The sequence below is a fragment of the Rattus norvegicus genome, chromosome 10 (assembly GCF_036323735.1).
Source record: "Rattus norvegicus strain BN/NHsdMcwi chromosome 10, GRCr8, whole genome shotgun sequence".
Classification (NCBI taxonomy): Eukaryota; Metazoa; Chordata; class Mammalia; order Rodentia; family Muridae; genus Rattus; species Rattus norvegicus.
The window spans coordinates 95,427,436-95,445,380 of NC_086028.1; the positions used below are offsets into that span (position 1 = coordinate 95,427,436).

Consider the following 17,945-nt stretch of genomic DNA (forward strand, 5'->3'; position numbering starts at 1 on the left):
AGTTTAAGAGGAAATTTAATGACTTTCAGGGGTCCCAGAGCAGTGTTGATTCTTAAGTAGATATGGCTGGGTCCCTATTCTTGGAGTGAAATAAGTGTACTTAAAAATGAAATGCATAAAGGAGTTGTCAGGCTACCCTGGTAAAGGGTCCAAATATCAGTGAGCAGACAGCATGTGAAGGATTTCCCTCAGTAACCAGGAAAGTTGAGCCAACTATTGAAACCCACATGTCTGACCTTTCCTGACACAGAATGAGACATTCCTGGTGGCTATCTTAGCCTTCTTCTTAGAAAGGCAATGTTTCCATTTCCCTGCGTACTCTTTGCGTAGGCAGCTGGCAACAATGACTGGCTTCTGTAAATGAGAAGAATGTCAAGTCAGGCTGTTCTCTCCACTGACTAAATGAGCTGTATCCCCTACACTGCCCTAGTTCTGCATCAAAGAGATCCTAGTAGGCTCTGTCCTAACCCACTACTCTTCTATCCTAGCCCTCGTCTTTGGAGAGAATTCCATGTTCCTCCCCTACAAAGACATCTACCAAAAACCACAGTATTTTATATAGCCTGCCTAATTTCCCAAACATGCAAAAGCCATGAAAAGCACCAGTGTGTCTTATGTTGAATACTGCACATTCTCACTAAAAACAGTGACATTTGTCACTATTCTCTCATTTTCTCAAAGTCTTTCATGACTTTAGTGATTTCACCTGTGTTGGTATCAGGAATCATCTTTATGGTTGCAGATCGCCTCTGAACCCAGCGATGACAGTGACATCACCCATAGGCGACAGGGGCCCATGTGTCTGTTGCCATGGCGATCGCCATATATTCCCAGCGTCCACCTGGCTCACCTCCCACTAACCTATGAGCAGTTCTGTCACTAGCCAAATGCAAAGCAGATCCTTCCTGACCTTTGTTCCTTCTTCTCTCTCTTTTCCCTCATTGTCTCTGTTGCCCCCTTTGCCCCTTCCCCCACAATAAATCTCTCTCATGTGGAACTGTATTGGTCTAGTGTGGTCTGTCCAGAGGTGAGCCAAGTTTCTAACACAACAATCTGTATTCTGATTTTAGTTTTTACTGAGGAATTGGAAATGTTAACTTTCAATCTGCTCATTTAGATGTAATCAATAATGTGACCACTTTCTAACAGCTACTGTCTTTTGTTAGGATGAAGGGAACGATTCATCATCATAGAACTAGTCTGGTAGACCAGTTGCTTTAACGAACACAAATTTGCATTGGTTGGAAAGTTAGCTACTTTGTGTGCTTACCTCATCAAAACTGGTGGATGCCAAGGCACTCGCTGTTCTCATTCTCTCCATTTGAACATCTTCATCCTCACCTTCTGGCTCTTCTGGGTTTTGATGCACATCATTGTTTCTTGGAGAGATTCTAAGATCAAAACCACCCACTCATGATTGACTTGTGGCTTTTATCTTTGTGTCGTCAAAGATTCATTGTTCAAAACCCATTCTCCAGGAGACCACGAGATGAGAAATGTATGATGTTTCTCTTTGGTACAGTCTACATTCATTCCATGTGACTCCCCTTGCCCTGGTCAACAGCTCTACCACTCTTTACCTATCTTTTATTCTACTGAGTCGAATAAAAATTGATTTTCAATGCTAGTGGATAGCTCAGTAATAATCTGAAGAATCCTTTTGAAAATAGTATAGCCCAACAATGTAAACTACTATGTTCTCATGGGGGAAAAGGGCCAGAGTATTTGAAATCAGTACTGTGAGTACTCAGTCAAATATGGAAAATCTGTTCCATCCCCTTCCTCAAGGCTCAGGAGACAACAGGAAGGAGTGGGCAGAAGGAATACAAGATCCAGAGGATGGGGAGGAATCCTGTGAAATATTCTCTGGTCACAACAATGGTTGCACACATGAACATGTTTTGGAGCAGCTGTGGTTACCTGCATAAGACACGCACAATATTAAGTCAATTAAGTGAACTCTGGGCTCTCTCCTCAGTCTGGAGGAGCCTTGTGGGACCTAAGAGCATCCTGCTTCATTGTGGAAACCTTCAGGGGCAACGAAAACAACCAGATTGAAACCCTGCCCTTCCAGTCCTATCCCAGTTGATCTGCCCACCATCCCAGTTGGTAAGCCTGGGACACAGCCTACAGAGATGAGTTGTGCATTGTCCCCTGAGCTCCACTGTGTGTCTCTGGGCTTGTTCTTCAGTCCTGAGGCCCCTGTATGACCCTATGAGCCTCCTACTATTCAGTGGAGGCCCATGGAGCTCCAAGAACAACCAACTTGGGACATTGCCCCACCAATCCTTTGCTAGTGGTGTCAGCTTGAGGCATGTCCAGCAGAGACAGGCTTCCTGACCTATATTGTCTTGCCCATGGCTACCCCAACCTGAAGCTCTGCTGCCATCAGGATCATCCAGCCAATACCAGGGAAAAACAGAAAAACAGATGCCTAAAGGACAGTGTAAGAAAGAGGTCAACAGGATCCAGGGCAATATGGTGCCACCAGAGCCCAACTATCCCACTACAGCAAGCCCTGGATATCCTAAGAAAGTTGAAGCACATGAAGAAGATTTGAAATCAATCCAATTTTTTAAAGATGATAGAGGCCTTTAAAGAGGACATGAATAAATCCCTTAAGGAAATACAGAAAAATACATTTAAGAAGGTAGAGGCATTAAAAGAGGAAGCAAATAAATATAAAGAAACACAGGAAAATATAATCAATCAAATAGGTGAAGGATATGAATGAAACTGGCCAAGACCTGAAAAGGGAAATAGAAAGAAAATAACCAAACAAACAAACCACAAACTGAGGCAATCCTGGAGGTGGAAAAATCTAAGAAAGAAAACAGGAAATACAGAAGCAAGCATCACCAATAGAATACAAGAGATGGAAGAGAGAATCTCAGGTATAGACGATACAATAGAATAAATAAATATAGTGGTCAGAGAAAAGGCAAAATCTAAAATGTTCATGACAAAAGCCTCCAGGAAATTTGGGTTGCTATGAAAATACCAAACCTAAAAATAATAGGAATAGAAGAAGATTCCCTGCTCAAAGGCCCAGAAAACATCTTCAACAAAATCATAGAAGGCAACTTCCATAACCTAAAGAAAAAGATGCGTATAAATGTACAGGAAGCTTATAGAACACTGAACAGATTGGACCGCAAAAGAAAATCAACTTGTCACACAATCATCAAAGCACTAAATACACAGAACAAGGGAAGAATTTTAAAACCTGCAAAGGAAAAGACCAAGTAACATATAAAGGCAGACCTATCAGAATAATACCCAAATTCTCAACTGAGATTCTAAAAGCTAGAAGAGCCTGGGCAGAGGTCTTGCAGACTCTAAGACACCACAGATGTCAGCCCAGGCTATTATACCAAGAAAAACTTTCAATTATAGATAAAACTTTTTCATAGATGGAGAAACCAAGATATTCCATGACAAAACAATTTAAACAATACTTTTCCACTAAACCAGCCCTATAGAGGATACTAGAAGGAAAACTCCAACCCACAGAGGCTAACTACACTCAAGAAAACACATGAAATACCCAATTCCACACCATTTAAACCAGAGTGAAGTAACCCAGACCCAGAAACATAAGCAAGATACGTCCTCAGTTATAAGAGGTCAGAGGCATGAAAAAAAGGACAACCATACTACAATCCAGAGACCCAAAGAGGCACCCAAGGGAGGTAACTGGGTAGGAGCAGAAAGGGGATGGGGATCAGGTGTGGGGAAGAAGGTGGGAGAGGACTGGACAAGAGAATGGAAATCAGTTGGGGGCAATCTGTAGGACATGCCAGAGGCCTGAGATGGGAAGAGGCCCCAGAGGGTTGAAGGGGGTGACTCTAGCTGAGATTCCTAGTAGTGAGGGAAATGGACCCTGAAGAGGACACTTATAGTTAGACAGGACTCCCAGGGGGAGGGATAAGGACAGCAACCCACTCATAAAACCTTTGATCCAATGTATCTTGCCTATGTACAGGACAAATGGTAGCTTCTTTTTTTTTTTAACTAACCCTCTATTCACATTGATAGTTTTTTAGATCCAGCCTTCCAGGGTTGCACTGCATGCCCCGTCAGAGACTTTACTGCTAGCAGTGTGGCTCTGTTTCTGTCATTACATCATAGTCTTCTTTGGCTTGTGTATCTGAGCCTCTGTTAGCCTCAGTACGTCCGTATGTCCTTCTGCCACAGTCTGTCCTGACACAGTGGCTTAGGATTATTAATTGGCTTGTTTACGCGCGAAAGAAAAAAAAAGAATATTGATGGGTGAAACAAAATAACCCCCCAGTTTGATCTCTTCCTACCTAAAAATGGGATCCTTCCTCATTGTTTTCTTTCCAAACTTCCATTCCAGACATCGAAGGGTAAAAATAAAAATGAAAACATGAAGTAAAGGCTGCGAGAGAGAGAGAGAGAGAGAGAGAGAGAGAGAGAGAGAGAGATGCATTAGAAAACACAAAAGATCATTATCTTAGTATGAAGTGAACTAGGAATAATTGAATAATTCTTGGCGAGAGCTATATTTGATAACATTATAAATTTCTAACATCCTCCATGGAACATTGGGAAATCATTCATTTTCATTACAAATCAGCTATAATTGTGGGCTATAATTTTTTCTACCACAGGTACAAAAGTTCTTCATATTTGGCAAGTAATTATCTTGTCAGCTAATCTTTATAAAAATAGTTGTCTCTGACTTTACAAATATTATATTTGTATATATTATGAAAATCTCATCTCTATGTTAATAAAAATTGAATGTCAATGAATTAAAGTTGCTGAGTATGAATTAGAACCCATCCTTACAATGAGGAATACCAGAAATGGCTCTACAATTGATTCTTCACGAGAGATCCGATATATGAAAAGCTAGAAAAGAAAGAAAAGTAGTTAAATAGGAAAATTTCATCTCACAGATTTTTTATCATTAGGAATATGAATTTTCAATGACATTTTCTCAAGTGCACTAGAAATCTCAGGCAAGTGTTCATTCTGACATGTGCCCTGAGGAGCTGGTGTACCTGGTCTAAGAGGTTTCATCTGAAGTGATGAGTTTCATTGATCGCTTGGTGAGAGAGGATCTGGGTTAGGTTGAGCCAGCCTCCTCAGATGATGAGAGACCTGCTTTTAGTTTTATCCCACAGAACTCTGGACGCTTCCCGTGCCCCCTGCTTCTCCCATGATGCCTCCTCTCTTCCCCCTCATTGCTACCCCTTTACTAAGCCTGGCACCATTCTTCTACTTACAGTGGTATAGGTATTATATAGAAAGAAGGGAATTTATTTATATAGGATGCTTCTCCAACCCCCCAAATCATGAAGCTTAACATCATTTTATCCACGTACATTCAAAGTGAAGTAAGCCTAGAAACATGAAAGGCATAAAATGACTGTGAACACCGCTATGTTTCCCACCGCCTAGTCCTATTCATCTCCATGTGTTCTATTAAAAGTCAAGCAGAACACACGGTCCCATCTGGGAGAAAATCCACTGGAACCCTCATGCATGCTCTGCAAGTTCTAGAGACCCACAAAGATGTCAAACTTTTATACATTGTCATGAGCTCCGGGATGTTAGACGCTAGTCTCACTTACATGCATAGATAAGATCAGACATCCAATCAGAGTGGACGGCGGTAGTAAAAAGATGATGCAGTACAGTATAGCATCCACATTGAAATCCAGCAACATTGCAACCACCGAGAACATGGTGATCTAGGCGGGGTACAAACATATGTGTTAGTTGCTCTAAATTTCATGCTTTCAAATCAAGAGGTCTCATGATGAAGATAATATAGTCCACCTTTTCCTTTTGCTTCTGTAAATTAATCTAAAAGGTTGGCACACAAGGCAATGGACACACAAACACATATGCACCGTGCACACACACACACACACACACACACACACACACACACACACACAGCACATACCAAAAATGGCATCTGGAGAACACACACTGGTGCAATTTAGAACTTAAGGGTTGAACACAACCATGAAAATGATGACATCATGTTGTGTCCCCCTTTAAAGTCTCCTATACGGTATGTCACACATTGCATCTTTAAATTTGGGTACTCAGATGGGAGGAAGATGTGGCAGTCCCTCATTCCAAACTTCGACTCTTGACTTCCCCATTCAGCATTTGCATGAACATCCTCTGCTTTTTACAACTTAGCAAAATTGCTTTGGCCTAGACCTCCTCACACGAACCATCACTAATTAAACCTAGACTCTGCCATATAAAAGACTTTAACTATGGATAAAGGGGGAGAAACTGGCATATGTTTCTTCTGGGAGGTCAAGTTTAGAAGAGAAGCATCAATTTGAAATTGATATTTGACTGGAAAAAAGCCCACAGCAACAATAGCAATAGACTATTTTTTTTTTGTTAGCTATACCAGTGGAGAAAAATAGGCAGAAATGCTAAAAAGACACATTTCTGGCAAAGAAAAAAACTTATAGGCATATAAAAGCCTTCATGTTTTTTTTAAAACAATGTGTCATGACCTCCTCAACATTTCTGCCACTTCCAGAGGTTTGTGTCAGCGTTTTTACAAACTGTACAAGTTTGCAGAGTTGCTGGAGGATTCTCCCTAGGTTATTCCTTGTATTCATCATCTTACTGCAAACTGTCACCAGCTCCCGGGAGAAGCTGGGTGTCCTTGCCTCTGGGATCCTGTTCATCCCTTACATTCTAAATCACAGCAGTGTCTGTTCTCCGGATTTCATTCTCCATTCTTAGTATATGGTGTGTGTGTGTGTGTGTGTGTGTGTGTGTGTGTGTGTATACGTGTGTGTGTGTGTGATGTGTATGTATGGTGTATATGTGTGTTGTGTGTGTGCATGTGGTATGTGTGTGTTCTGTGTATGGTATATGTGTGCATGTGGTATGTGTGTGTTCTGTGTATGGTATATGTGTGCATGTGGTATGTGTGTGTTCTGTGTATGGTATATGTGTGCATGTGGTGTGTTGTGTGTATGTGTGTAGTGTATGTGTGTGTGTGATATGTGGTGTAAGTATATGGTATGTGTGTTATGTGTGTGGTATATGTGTGCATGTGTTGTGTTGTGTGTGTACTGTGTGGTATATGTGTGTGTGTGTGAGGTGTGTGGTGTACGTGTTATGGTATGTGTGTATGTGGTGTGTGTGTATGGTGGGTGTGTGTGCTGTGTGCATGTGTGTGGTGTGTATATGAGGTGTGTGTATGTGTGGTGGTGGTGGTGGTGTGTGTGTGTGTGTGTGTGTGTGTGTGTGTGTGTGGTGTATGTGCATGTACATTTGCATGTGTGGGTTTGCTTGGGCCTGAGCATGGCTAAACCGAAGGTCACCATTTTGCTAGGTGGGCTAGTCAGTGAGCCCAGAGGATCTGTCTGTCTTCATTCCCTAGCACTGATGTTACAGTCACATATGCCTCTGTCTCTGTCTCTGTCTCTGTCTCTGTCTCTGTCTCTGTCTCTGTCTCTCTCTCTCAGCCTGGGTGTGGGGGATCTAAACTAGCTTCTCGTGCTTGCATAGCAAACACCCCACTCCCTGGCTCCAGCCTTTACTCTTAAAGTGAGGTTCTGCTCCTACCTTCAGCAGCAGCCCGACTCTGTTTTCACAGAGCTTGTTACTGCTCTACGGGCTGATAGACTCTTAGAAGGGAAGAGAGCACAGGTCGTTGGTTTTATGTTGACTTTAATAAAGTGTTGCCTATTAACTGATCGTTTATGACCCTTTCTGGGGTGACACCATCCATTTTTCTCTCCCCATCGGTCTTCATTTGCAGCACACTATAGAAGTCAATAAAATTTTGCTCAGTGAATAAAGTTACCTTTTGCCATTATGAAATCATTGGAAATGACAACGTTCATACACTACTGTGTGTGTGTGTGTGTGTGTGTGTGTGTGTGTGTGTATGTGTGTGTGTGTGTGCGCGTGTGTGTGCTGTGTGTAATTTAGACAAAAATAAAAAATGTGGCTTTGTGGGATTGATCCTCTAAGGGGCTTGAAAAAGGAGTTTCTGCTTTTTCTAACTTATTTTGTTTTATTTTATTTATTTGTGTGTATGTGTGTGTGTTTACATACATACATACACATATGTATACATACACACATGTATGTGAGAGTATGTATGTATGTATGTGTGTGTGTGTGTGTGTGTATGTATGTATGTATGAGTGCATTGTACATGGAACCCAGAAGAGGGCATCAGGTCTCCTGGAACAAGACTCACAGAGGAGTGAGTCACTTGATGTGGGAGATGAGAACTGAACTTGGGTTCTCTGCAAGAGCAGCAAGTGATCTTAACTAAAGAGCCTCCTTTCCAGACGCCATAGTATCTACTTTTAATTATACCTGTAACAGAATCTGTAGTATGGTAGGCTGTGGAGGCCTTTCTAATCACTCCACTCTCAGGAAAAATGCCTGTTTTTCTCCTTCTGAATCAATATTTTATATTTTTAAAAACAAAATGATCATTTAATGAAAGTCGAGTGAAAATATAGGCTGGGGGAGGGGTGCAGATTTCAAAAGCTATCTGTTCTTGGGATTGAAAAATATTAATGATCATTTTTACAAGAGGCATAAAGTATTGGCTTAGAAGTTTATATCCCATGTGCCCATTAAATGTCCACACGTGACAACATACTTACGATATAGAAGCAAAGTGACCAAATGCCGCTGTTTTTTTTCCCCTTGCGAGAAATGAAGGAAATCACGTATGTTAAGAAGATCAGGGATATGGCATAGCCGACAGAACACGGGATCTGAAAACAACAGGAGTGTGGGTCTCAGAGAGAGACTAATGCGAGGCAGGAGAACACGCATGCTCCAAACAGGGGTCCCACAGTTAGTGCCTGGCACAGCGCTGCCCGTGAAAGAGGTTTGCATTTCCCAGTCGTTTTGCACTTACTTGTAGAACGTGAGTTATAACAATAAGCGTGGCATCTGGGAAGCCTAAGAGGTAGTCCATTAAAGACATGAAGAGGAAGACGAAGCAGTAGAGCGGAATATCCACCAGTGCCTGCCCGAACCAGTAAGCGGAAGGGAAGAGGCCGGAGACCCGCAGCTGGAACCACACTTTGTTCTGTGCAGGAGAGAACAGAGACACGCAAAGTGTGACTTCAGCTTGAATTTTAAGGAAACGTAGATTGATTTAATGAATATTTAATGTCAATGTTGTTTATAATAACTCTGGACTGTAAGTACAACCCAGTATAAGTACAACCCAGGCTGAGAGGGGTGGGTGACTGACAGATGTAGCCACCAATGGGCTGCGTTGGCGAAGGTCACACTGAGGTTTATCACGTACCTGGGAGGTACCTGAGGGAGATTTTCTGTAATCAAATAACACCATGAGTGGGCAGGGACTTACCGGGCTGGGTGTGTGAAAGGAAGGCTTATCTATAGAGCAACCCATTTCTCTCTGTCTATATAACTGTGTAACTTCACGTATAAAATGTGTATGCAATACTATGGAAGTGACTTGATTTAACTATGTTTTGAGACAGGGTCTAATAAATCCGGGTTAGTCTTAAACTCACAGGGCAAGGTCCTTCTGCAGTACTACCGTATTTGATTTTATGTAGCCCTGAGGACTGAACACAGGACTTCACACATGGTAAGCAACCACTCTACCAATTAAGCTATCTCTCAGCCCTTTAAGTAATTTAAAATACCATATTTAGTGGAGATAATTATATGATAAATAAAATTACATATACTACACACCATATATGTGATTATATTTACATTTTCACACGGTATTTTTGAGCTATTACATACAACAAACACATAATTGTATGATATACAATTGCCATATTTTATATTCTATAAATTATAGACAGCAAGGATTCATTTGAATCAGAAAAAAATCAGTTATAAATTGGAATTTACAAATTGTCACTTGAACGTCGGAAGTTTTAAAATACTTATTCTGAGAAATATTCTACTGCATCCATGGTTATACCAGAATTGTTTATTGATTCGTATCTGGATGGGCATCTTGGGGGCCAGCTTGCATGAGAGCTTCTGTTTTCCAGCAGCAGAGACTGGTTCACGCCAGTCATTTGAACCAAGATCCATTTTGGGTAAAGGTTTCTCATCTCTGATCACTCATGGGGTCAGCCATTGTTCTTAGGATATTTCCCACGGGTGTATCTCCTTCAGTAAAACATTTGCTCAAGCATTTGTTCCTTTGAAAATTGATTTAAGGACTCTCTATAGTTTCAGTACCTTTTAGATTGAAAATCTATTGGTGATATATGAGTGGACTTGTTTTTCAATTTTGCATTTCATTTTGCACAATTGTACTTAACACACGGAATTATTTAAGTTTATTAATTAAAAACTGCATCATTAGTGTGTGTGTGAGTGTGTGTGTGAGTTTCTGTGTGTGTGTGAGTGTGTGAGTGTGTGTTTGTGTGAGTGTGTGTGAGTGTATGTGTGTGTGAGTGTATGTGTGAGTGTGTGTGAGTGTGCATGAGTGTGTGAGAGTGTGTGAGTCTGTGTGTATGAGTGTGTATGTGTGAGTGTATGTGAGTGTGTGTGTGAGAGTGTGTGTATGTGTGAGTGTGTGTGTGTGAGTGTGTATGTGAGTGTGTGTGTGAGTGAGTGTGTGTGTGTGAGAGTGTGTATGTGTGAGTGTGTGAGTGTGTGCGAGTGTGTATGTGAGTGTGTGAGTGTGTGTGATTGCGTGTGTGTGTGAGTGTGTGTGTGTGTATCACTATACTTTCAGCTTCTAATTTAGAAAGTAACTCAAGTTCCAGCTACTCATAATTCATTATTACCTTATAGTCTGTGACGCTGCTCATGGCTATATAAGGAGGGCAAGCCGAGGTCAGAGTCAGCCAGAACGTGGTCTTCCCCAGCTGTTGTAAAGGATTAGTAATTTCATCCTGAAAAGGAAAATCCAAATGAACAAATTCCGAGTCTCTTTTTCTGGCATAAATTTTAGAACCACTAAATCGATTGTATGCCTCAGGTGTCTGTTGGGCTCTCCAAACCTTTCTTGGTCCTTCCAGTTTGTGAGCTTGATTTTGGACTACTTCACTCCGTGCTCAAAACTTACTAGTTTTGACCTCAAGAGCACACATCAATCAAAAACGTTTCATAGTTGGATATCGTTAACAGTGTATTGTTATGTCAGTCATTCTACGATTCAGTGTGATGTTAGGTAAGACGTGGTAAGTCGAGGCTAACGTCCTCAGTTTCCCAACTGATCTTTGATTATCCCAAATGTGGCAGCTGGGTTCAAGAACCATGTCAAACAGTAGGCACATCAGGAGGTCAGATCAGTACTCGTCGTTGATTCCAAAGTCGAGGTGGAGTATGAGGAGGGGGTGTGAAAAAACCCAGCAAAATGTTGTGTTCATTGTAGCCACTGCAGCTCCCTTCAAGGAGATGCACAAACTCCTATCGTGCCCAAAGCCATTGTTGCTGTAAGATTCGCACAGCCATTGCTTGATTAAGCATATTTTTAATGGCAGTCATGAAGCCAGAGAGCTGAATGGGACAGTCAATGTTGATCTCTGATAGTCATTTATGTGGTTAGCAAGTAAGTAAGTGTGTGCTTACTGTGTCCAGGGCTTGGCCCTTGGTACCAAGTATTTATGTTTAAATGTGTTAAAAAGCTATGGGGCTGGGGGCAGGGGGTGGCTGTGCTGTTAAGAGCACTGGCTTGCTCTTCCAGGGGACCCAGGTTCTATCCCCAGAACCCACGAGGTGGTTCTCTGCACCTCTAGTTTCAGAGGATCTGAAGTCCTCTTCTGGCCTTAGAGGTCACACAAGGGGTACACAGACATGCACTTAGGGAAAACACCAGATACAAAACTGTTTAGAAATAAAATTAAAAATATTTTTAGAAAAGCAGTGTTTCCTAAATCTGTACTTGAGAACAAAGGAATCTTTCCAAAAGATGGTCGCCCAGTTTCTAAATTCGAAGGGCTATCTATGTTCAATTGCTCAGGCCTTGGGTTAGAAATACAGCATTTTTTTTGTCTGTGCATATGGTATATGCATGCTTGCATGTGTGTGGGTATGGGCAGGGGGCCGACGCTGTCATGGCTGTCTCTCACTCCATCTCCATGTTACATATTGAGGCGGGGTCATTCATTGGAACACAGACACAACTAGACTAGTTAGCAGCTTCCTGGGGAAGCCCCTGTCTCTGCCTCCCGGGCACCCATAAGCTACCATGGCTGCCAGGCAGAGTTTGGAAAAGCTGGCGTAGTAGGTTGAAGGTAAGCCAAGGAGTTAATATTTCTGGCAAGAACCTGGAGTGAGTCTAATGAGGATAGTCTGAAATTCCAGGCTGAGCTTTGTCCTGATTTCTTTCTTTCTTGGGTAGCTTTCCTAAAAATAATGAGTCTCCCCCTCCTCCTTCCCCTCCTTCTCCCCCCTCTTAAGTAGTGAGTCTCCCCCTCCTCCTTCCCCTCCCTCTACCCCCTCTTAAGTAGTGAGTTTCCCCCTCCTCCTTCCCCTCTCTCTCCCCCTCTTAAGTAGTGAGTCTCCCCCTCCTCCTTTCCTTCCCTCCTCCCCCCTCTTAAGCAATGAGTCTCTCCCTCCTCCCCCCTCTTAAGCAATGAGTCTCCCCCTCCTCCTTTCCTTCCCTCCTTCCCCCTCTTAAGCAATGAGTCTCCCCCTCCTCCTTCCCCTTCCTTCTACCCCCTCTTAAGTAGTGAGTCTCCCCCTCCTCCTTCCCTTCCCTCCTCCCCCCTCTTAAGCAATGAGTCTCTCCCTCCTCCCCCCTCTTAAGCAATGAGTCTCCCCCTCCTCCTTTCCTTCCTTCCTTCCCCCTCTTAAGCAATGAGTCTCCCCCTCCTCCTTCCCCTCCCTTCTACCCCCTCTTAAGTAGTGAGTCTCCCCTCCTCCTTTCCTTCCCTCCCATCCCCTCTTTCTTATTTCATTCTGTTTGTTCATTCCTTCGTATTAACCACAGTGCCGTACACTCTCACTTTTGACCTCTCCTTTTCCTCTCTGGAAAATGTTTTAGTTTGCAGTCTTAAAAAGCCCAGAGGTCTTGAAGGGTGCTGGTTTTCCAAAGCCACAGAAGCCAGTGTGAATCCAAGTTCTGGCTATGGTTTTGGTGGACTCCAAAAGGCTATGATTCCAGGACTTTAAAAGGTGATCAGGGAGGATGCTGCAATGGACTTGAACTTACCACGAAGTAGGTGCTTCTGTCGGTTCGGATGCGGGCTGATGGTTTAACCATTCCCAGTAACCCATTGCTTAGGACGTCCATCAGAACTGGGAAACAGTTCAATCTCTTGGTATTGCATGCCAGTGAAAAGCTGTGGTTCTACAAATATAATAAGCAGAATCTCCTAATTATCAAAGATCTTCGCTTTTTCCAAAGAAAGTCAAATTTGGGATTTTAAGATGCGACGACATCGTGGTAGTTTCTTGACGGTGCTTGGGAATCACACCCACAGCCTCATATTACAGGAGTCTAGCACTCTCCACTGAGATACACTGAGAGCCTCAATGACATGTTTTAAAAATGGCCTCAAATAATAACAAAAGAATCCCACAAATGCTGTGCGCAAATTGTAATCTCAAAAACAAACAAACAAACAAACAAAAAATATGCTGTGTAAATAAAAGCAAACCCCTGGCGTAAGTAAATTTGGAATAAAAAAAATGTGTCTGATCTGTCAGCTGTCTTGCCTAGGGCTAGAATCATGTTTTAAAGCGTTTATTGTCATAGACAAAACAGCATTTCTAAGATATTTAAATGGTATAAGATCTATAAGGGAAATATGAATGTCCTGGCCTCAGATATAGCATCAAGTATATAAACTTGAATGACGTGTGTATTTTGCTACTACACCTGGGTTTTGTTGGCGAACATGATAGAACCAAGAATTATTTATCATATCAATAAATGAAGTCCACGAAGCAAAAAAAAATCCAGCACTTGCTTTTGCTTCTATTTCTTACACTGGAGACCTGGGTATCTCAGGGCTATGTTGTCTTGACACACTTGGTGGAGTTTCTGCGCTGGAGACCAGCATACCTTCTCACCGCCAGACACTGTAAGGGCTCCGTTGAAGGATGGGTCATCCGTGCCATCTCTGGCTCCGGAAGCATCGACTTCCAAAGCTATGTTCTGGCGCTCCACAGACTGGATAAAGTCATCAATGCTTGCCTCTAGGATGTAATTCAACATATTAGGTCTTTCGAAGCTAGAGAAGTCCATGCTCAGTTTTGTAACTCAATGCTGCAACAGGTACTTTCCTTGCCATCATGAATTAAAAGTCGGTTTGTTGCTCTAGGAATTTACGCTACAACATATGTATTTACTGATAAAACTCTTTCTTGATGGTGCTTGGGAATGACACCCGTGGCCCCATATTGTGGGACTCTTGAAATAGCTTTTCTTTTTCCTCTGGAATCTTGTAACGAATAGCCATGGGGTTTTCATGACAGGTAATTTCTAATCCCTAAACTTCTGAAAACAGAATTCACTATTACTAGATGATTCCTTGATTTTTTTTCAAATAGTTTCTTGAGGCAGGAAGGCAGCCTGGTGACACGAGTAACTTTGAAGAGCTTCTACCCAGATAAGCAACCAGTGTGTAACTCTCGGAACTCGCCTAGGCATGTGCAGAAAACGAAGAAACATATACTTAAGGAACTCTACTAAAATTGGCGAGAACACATCTCTGAGAAAGTCAGTGAGTGCACGAGAAGAGCCCTCAGCACCAAAAACACAAATAGAAACCAGAAGAGAAAAAAGGACTGAGAAGGTTGTTCAGTCAAGAGCATGTGTGCTCGCTGAGCAAGGTGATGACCTAGGTTCCGTCCCCAGCACCTGCACAAAAATTCAGACGTGTGGGCATGTGTGTGCAATACCAGCATTGGGAGGCAGAGGCAGGCAGATCTCTTGAGCTCATTGAAGAGACAGTGTAATGAGTTCAAGTTTCAGTGACTCAGACACTGAGCTACCAATCAGGTAGCAGACATGAGCTGGTCCGAGGCCCCAGACACATACACAGCAGAGGATTGTCTGGTCTGGCCTCAGTGGGAGAAGACACACCTAACTCTCTAGAGACTTGAGGGCCCAGGGAGTCAGGAGGCCTGGCAGTGGGGGGCATCCTCTTGAAGACAGTGGGGAGGAGGAATGGGATGAGGGACTGTGGGAGGATGGACCAGGAGGGGGACAATGATTGGACTGTAAAAAAAAATGAAAGTAACAAAAAAAATTAAGGTAGAGAATGACTGAGGGAAACATCCAATGTTGACCTCTGGCCTCTACCTGCACACTCATGCATGCACACCCTTGTTTACAAAGACATGTGCAAACATAGGAAATGCATACACACAAGACAGAAGATATCGTGGGACATTTGCAATATTTATAAAAAGTCAGGAAGGGGAATCATCCGAGGGGTTCAGGAGTTAGAATGCATATGTTGCTAGCATGCACGTACACTTACTTTGAAAACAATTTGGTGGGTCCTTAAGAGTTTAAACATCTGCATTATATGATCCAACAATCCCACTTCTAAGAGGATACCCCAAAGAAATGAAAAAAGATCTTCACAAAAATACACACGATCACCGATCAAAGTACTGTTCATGATCAAAGTACTATTCATAACCATTTGTGTGGGGGGGGATCCATTTACAGGTGATTGATAGACACAACGTGGTATAAGTACACAGTAGAATACTCTTTAACACTGTAATTAAATGATTAAAATGAGACTATAAGATCTCAGACATCTCTGTGGTATTGTTGAATGAAATGTGTTTCCAGTAGATTCTCCTTTTCCTTGCCTCTGCCTTCTGCTACCTTTGACCTTTCTTTTCTTGTATGCTCCCCATCCTAAGTTCTTGTTCGGCACTTTAAGAATGAAATACAGATACACATGTGAGTTGGAAATATGTTATTACCTGTCTTATTGATGATCAGTAACTGAGTGAGCATGCCGTGGGGCTGTTGTCCAGGGGCAAGGAAGTACGAGTGTGGGGAAAGATCCCAAGTGTAAGCGCTCTGAAGTATTTTCATCTTGATACTTTCGAAAAGAAGAGGGCAAAGGGCAACTCCCAGAACCAAGAGCCTGCAAAGAATAAAGCTGTTACCACAAGCGTATAAGGGTTGATCCGAGTACTCTAGAGGGCATCAGGTCCCCGTTATAGGTAGCCATGAGCCACCATATAGTTGCTGGCAATTGAACTCAGGACCGTGCTCTTAACTTCTGACCGTCTCTCCAGCCCTGCCTATATTGTAAGAGTGTTTTCCATCTCTCCCACTTCTAAGTTTGAGGAGACAAACTGTAGCTTTACTCTTTGATCACTTCTCTTGCTCTTCTACCCTTGGGGTATCCCATACCATGTATCTTGTGGGTGTACAACCCCACAATCCGGACACCCAGATCCTGGGAGAAAGGGTCCCCTGTAACATGTCCATGATATCCCATGGAGAAGAACATGAAACAAAGGAGATATGCACGAAAACTTACATCACCTCAGGTTTTCCTTTCAAATTGTCTGACAAATATAAACTCCACCATCTAGTCTCCTAATAGGTAATCACTGGGACCAATGACCCACCTAGCAATCAACGGTACTTAGATGTATAGAATGTTTTCTCTCCTTGCCCCACCTTTGTCGTCTTTAATGTTATGTAAGAGAACTCAAAAGCATCCTGATGCTCACACAGAGAGAAGTGTTTTCCTTTCATGCTTTAACTTCAACAAGCGAGCCTTTGCGATTGCACAGGTTTGCTGTCTCCAGAGAGCCAAGCTGCCTGTCTTCTTCTTCGTCTCCGTAAGTGTAGAGAGAGTCTGCTCCATCTCCATGAGTCTCTCTGTGTCCCCAGATCTCTCTGTTTGTCCTTCTCCCACTATGTCAACCTCTGTAAAACACAGAGGAGGCAATTAGTAAAAATCCCATGTCAGGCATGCATTGCTGAAACTATGGTTTGGGTGCATTTTACCAACGTTCTTGTCTTCTGTACTCATGCACACATCCCAAGGCATTACTGGCTGCTGCCTTGAGCCAGAATGAGAAAAAATCATTTATTGAACAAATGTTGGAATTAAAAAGGGTATTCTTGTATACAGAACTATATAAAGAGACTTCCAGACTTCACACGGCCCCTATGCACATTGGCTCACAGTATCTGTGGTTATGGCACAAGGTCAAGCTGGCAAAATCCTAGTGTGGGTGGAGGAGGGACTCATGATGGTGGCAGAGGGAGAGTCAGTATTCTTGATGCAGCTACTGGCATATCGCCCATGCTCCTCTGGTGGATAGCCACACACCCATGTGCATCTACATAGCACGGATTTGACTTAGGAGGTTATTAATAACAACAAAAGAAGATGGGAAGTTGGGGGGGAGACAGGGCAAGGAGCACCAGAGAAACTGGGGGAGGTAGTGACGGGTGAGTATGATCGATATACATTGTATAAATGCATAAAAGAATACAAAATTATTTAAAAGGTAAATAGAATGGCAGACATAAAAAACTAAAGCTCAAATACATTATCTAAGAATAAAGCAGTTTTTACAAAAGAAGGAATGAAAGTTAAACACATAAAGAGGTTTGAAAAGTGTTTAAGCAAGGTCCTGACTGTATTCGCGTGTACCTTGACGACATAGTAAAGGAATGAGACAAATTAACATGCTACAAACCATAACTTTCAACGGGTCAGAAGCCTAGTGCTTAACTATAATAGTCTCTACTAGGGAGACTTAAAATTGATTAAGCCTTTTGCCTGTTCTCTCATATCCCTAGCTACCTATGACAATGTCCAGGAATGACGCTAAAAATAAATCTGATAGCAAGCTAAGATAAATCTTAAAGCTCGGACTTGTAAGTAGAGGCACAAACAAGACATACAAATACACGATGAATCAGAACATTGTGATTTTAAACAGGATCAAAGTCATAATGGAAGAATAATTGCCCGCAGCAGCCAATGGAAACAGACGCAGACACC

The 17,945-nt window shown here is 42.4% G+C and overlaps 1 protein-coding gene across 2 annotated transcripts in view; it reads right to left on the bottom strand.

Moving 5' to 3' along the window:
- Abca8 (ATP binding cassette subfamily A member 8) overlaps positions 1 to 17,945 on the bottom strand; it is a 73,664-nt gene that overhangs the window by 10,452 nt on the left and 45,267 nt on the right. For both annotated transcript variants that reach the window (XM_039087437.2, XM_039087438.1), the window contains exons 19-30: positions 16,657 to 16,855; positions 15,892 to 16,058; positions 14,009 to 14,142; positions 13,154 to 13,291; positions 10,782 to 10,889; positions 8,906 to 9,079; positions 8,646 to 8,759; positions 5,604 to 5,723; positions 4,816 to 4,878; positions 4,311 to 4,402; positions 1,271 to 1,391; positions 237 to 354 (exon numbers count right to left, since the gene is read on the bottom strand). In XM_039087437.2, coding sequence (XP_038943365.1) covers positions 237 to 354; positions 1,271 to 1,391; positions 4,311 to 4,402; positions 4,816 to 4,878; positions 5,604 to 5,723; positions 8,646 to 8,759; positions 8,906 to 9,079; positions 10,782 to 10,889; positions 13,154 to 13,291; positions 14,009 to 14,142; positions 15,892 to 16,058; positions 16,657 to 16,855 — 1,548 coding nt within the window. The remainder of the gene's footprint in view (positions 1 to 236; positions 355 to 1,270; positions 1,392 to 4,310; positions 4,403 to 4,815; positions 4,879 to 5,603; positions 5,724 to 8,645; positions 8,760 to 8,905; positions 9,080 to 10,781; positions 10,890 to 13,153; positions 13,292 to 14,008; positions 14,143 to 15,891; positions 16,059 to 16,656; positions 16,856 to 17,945) is intronic.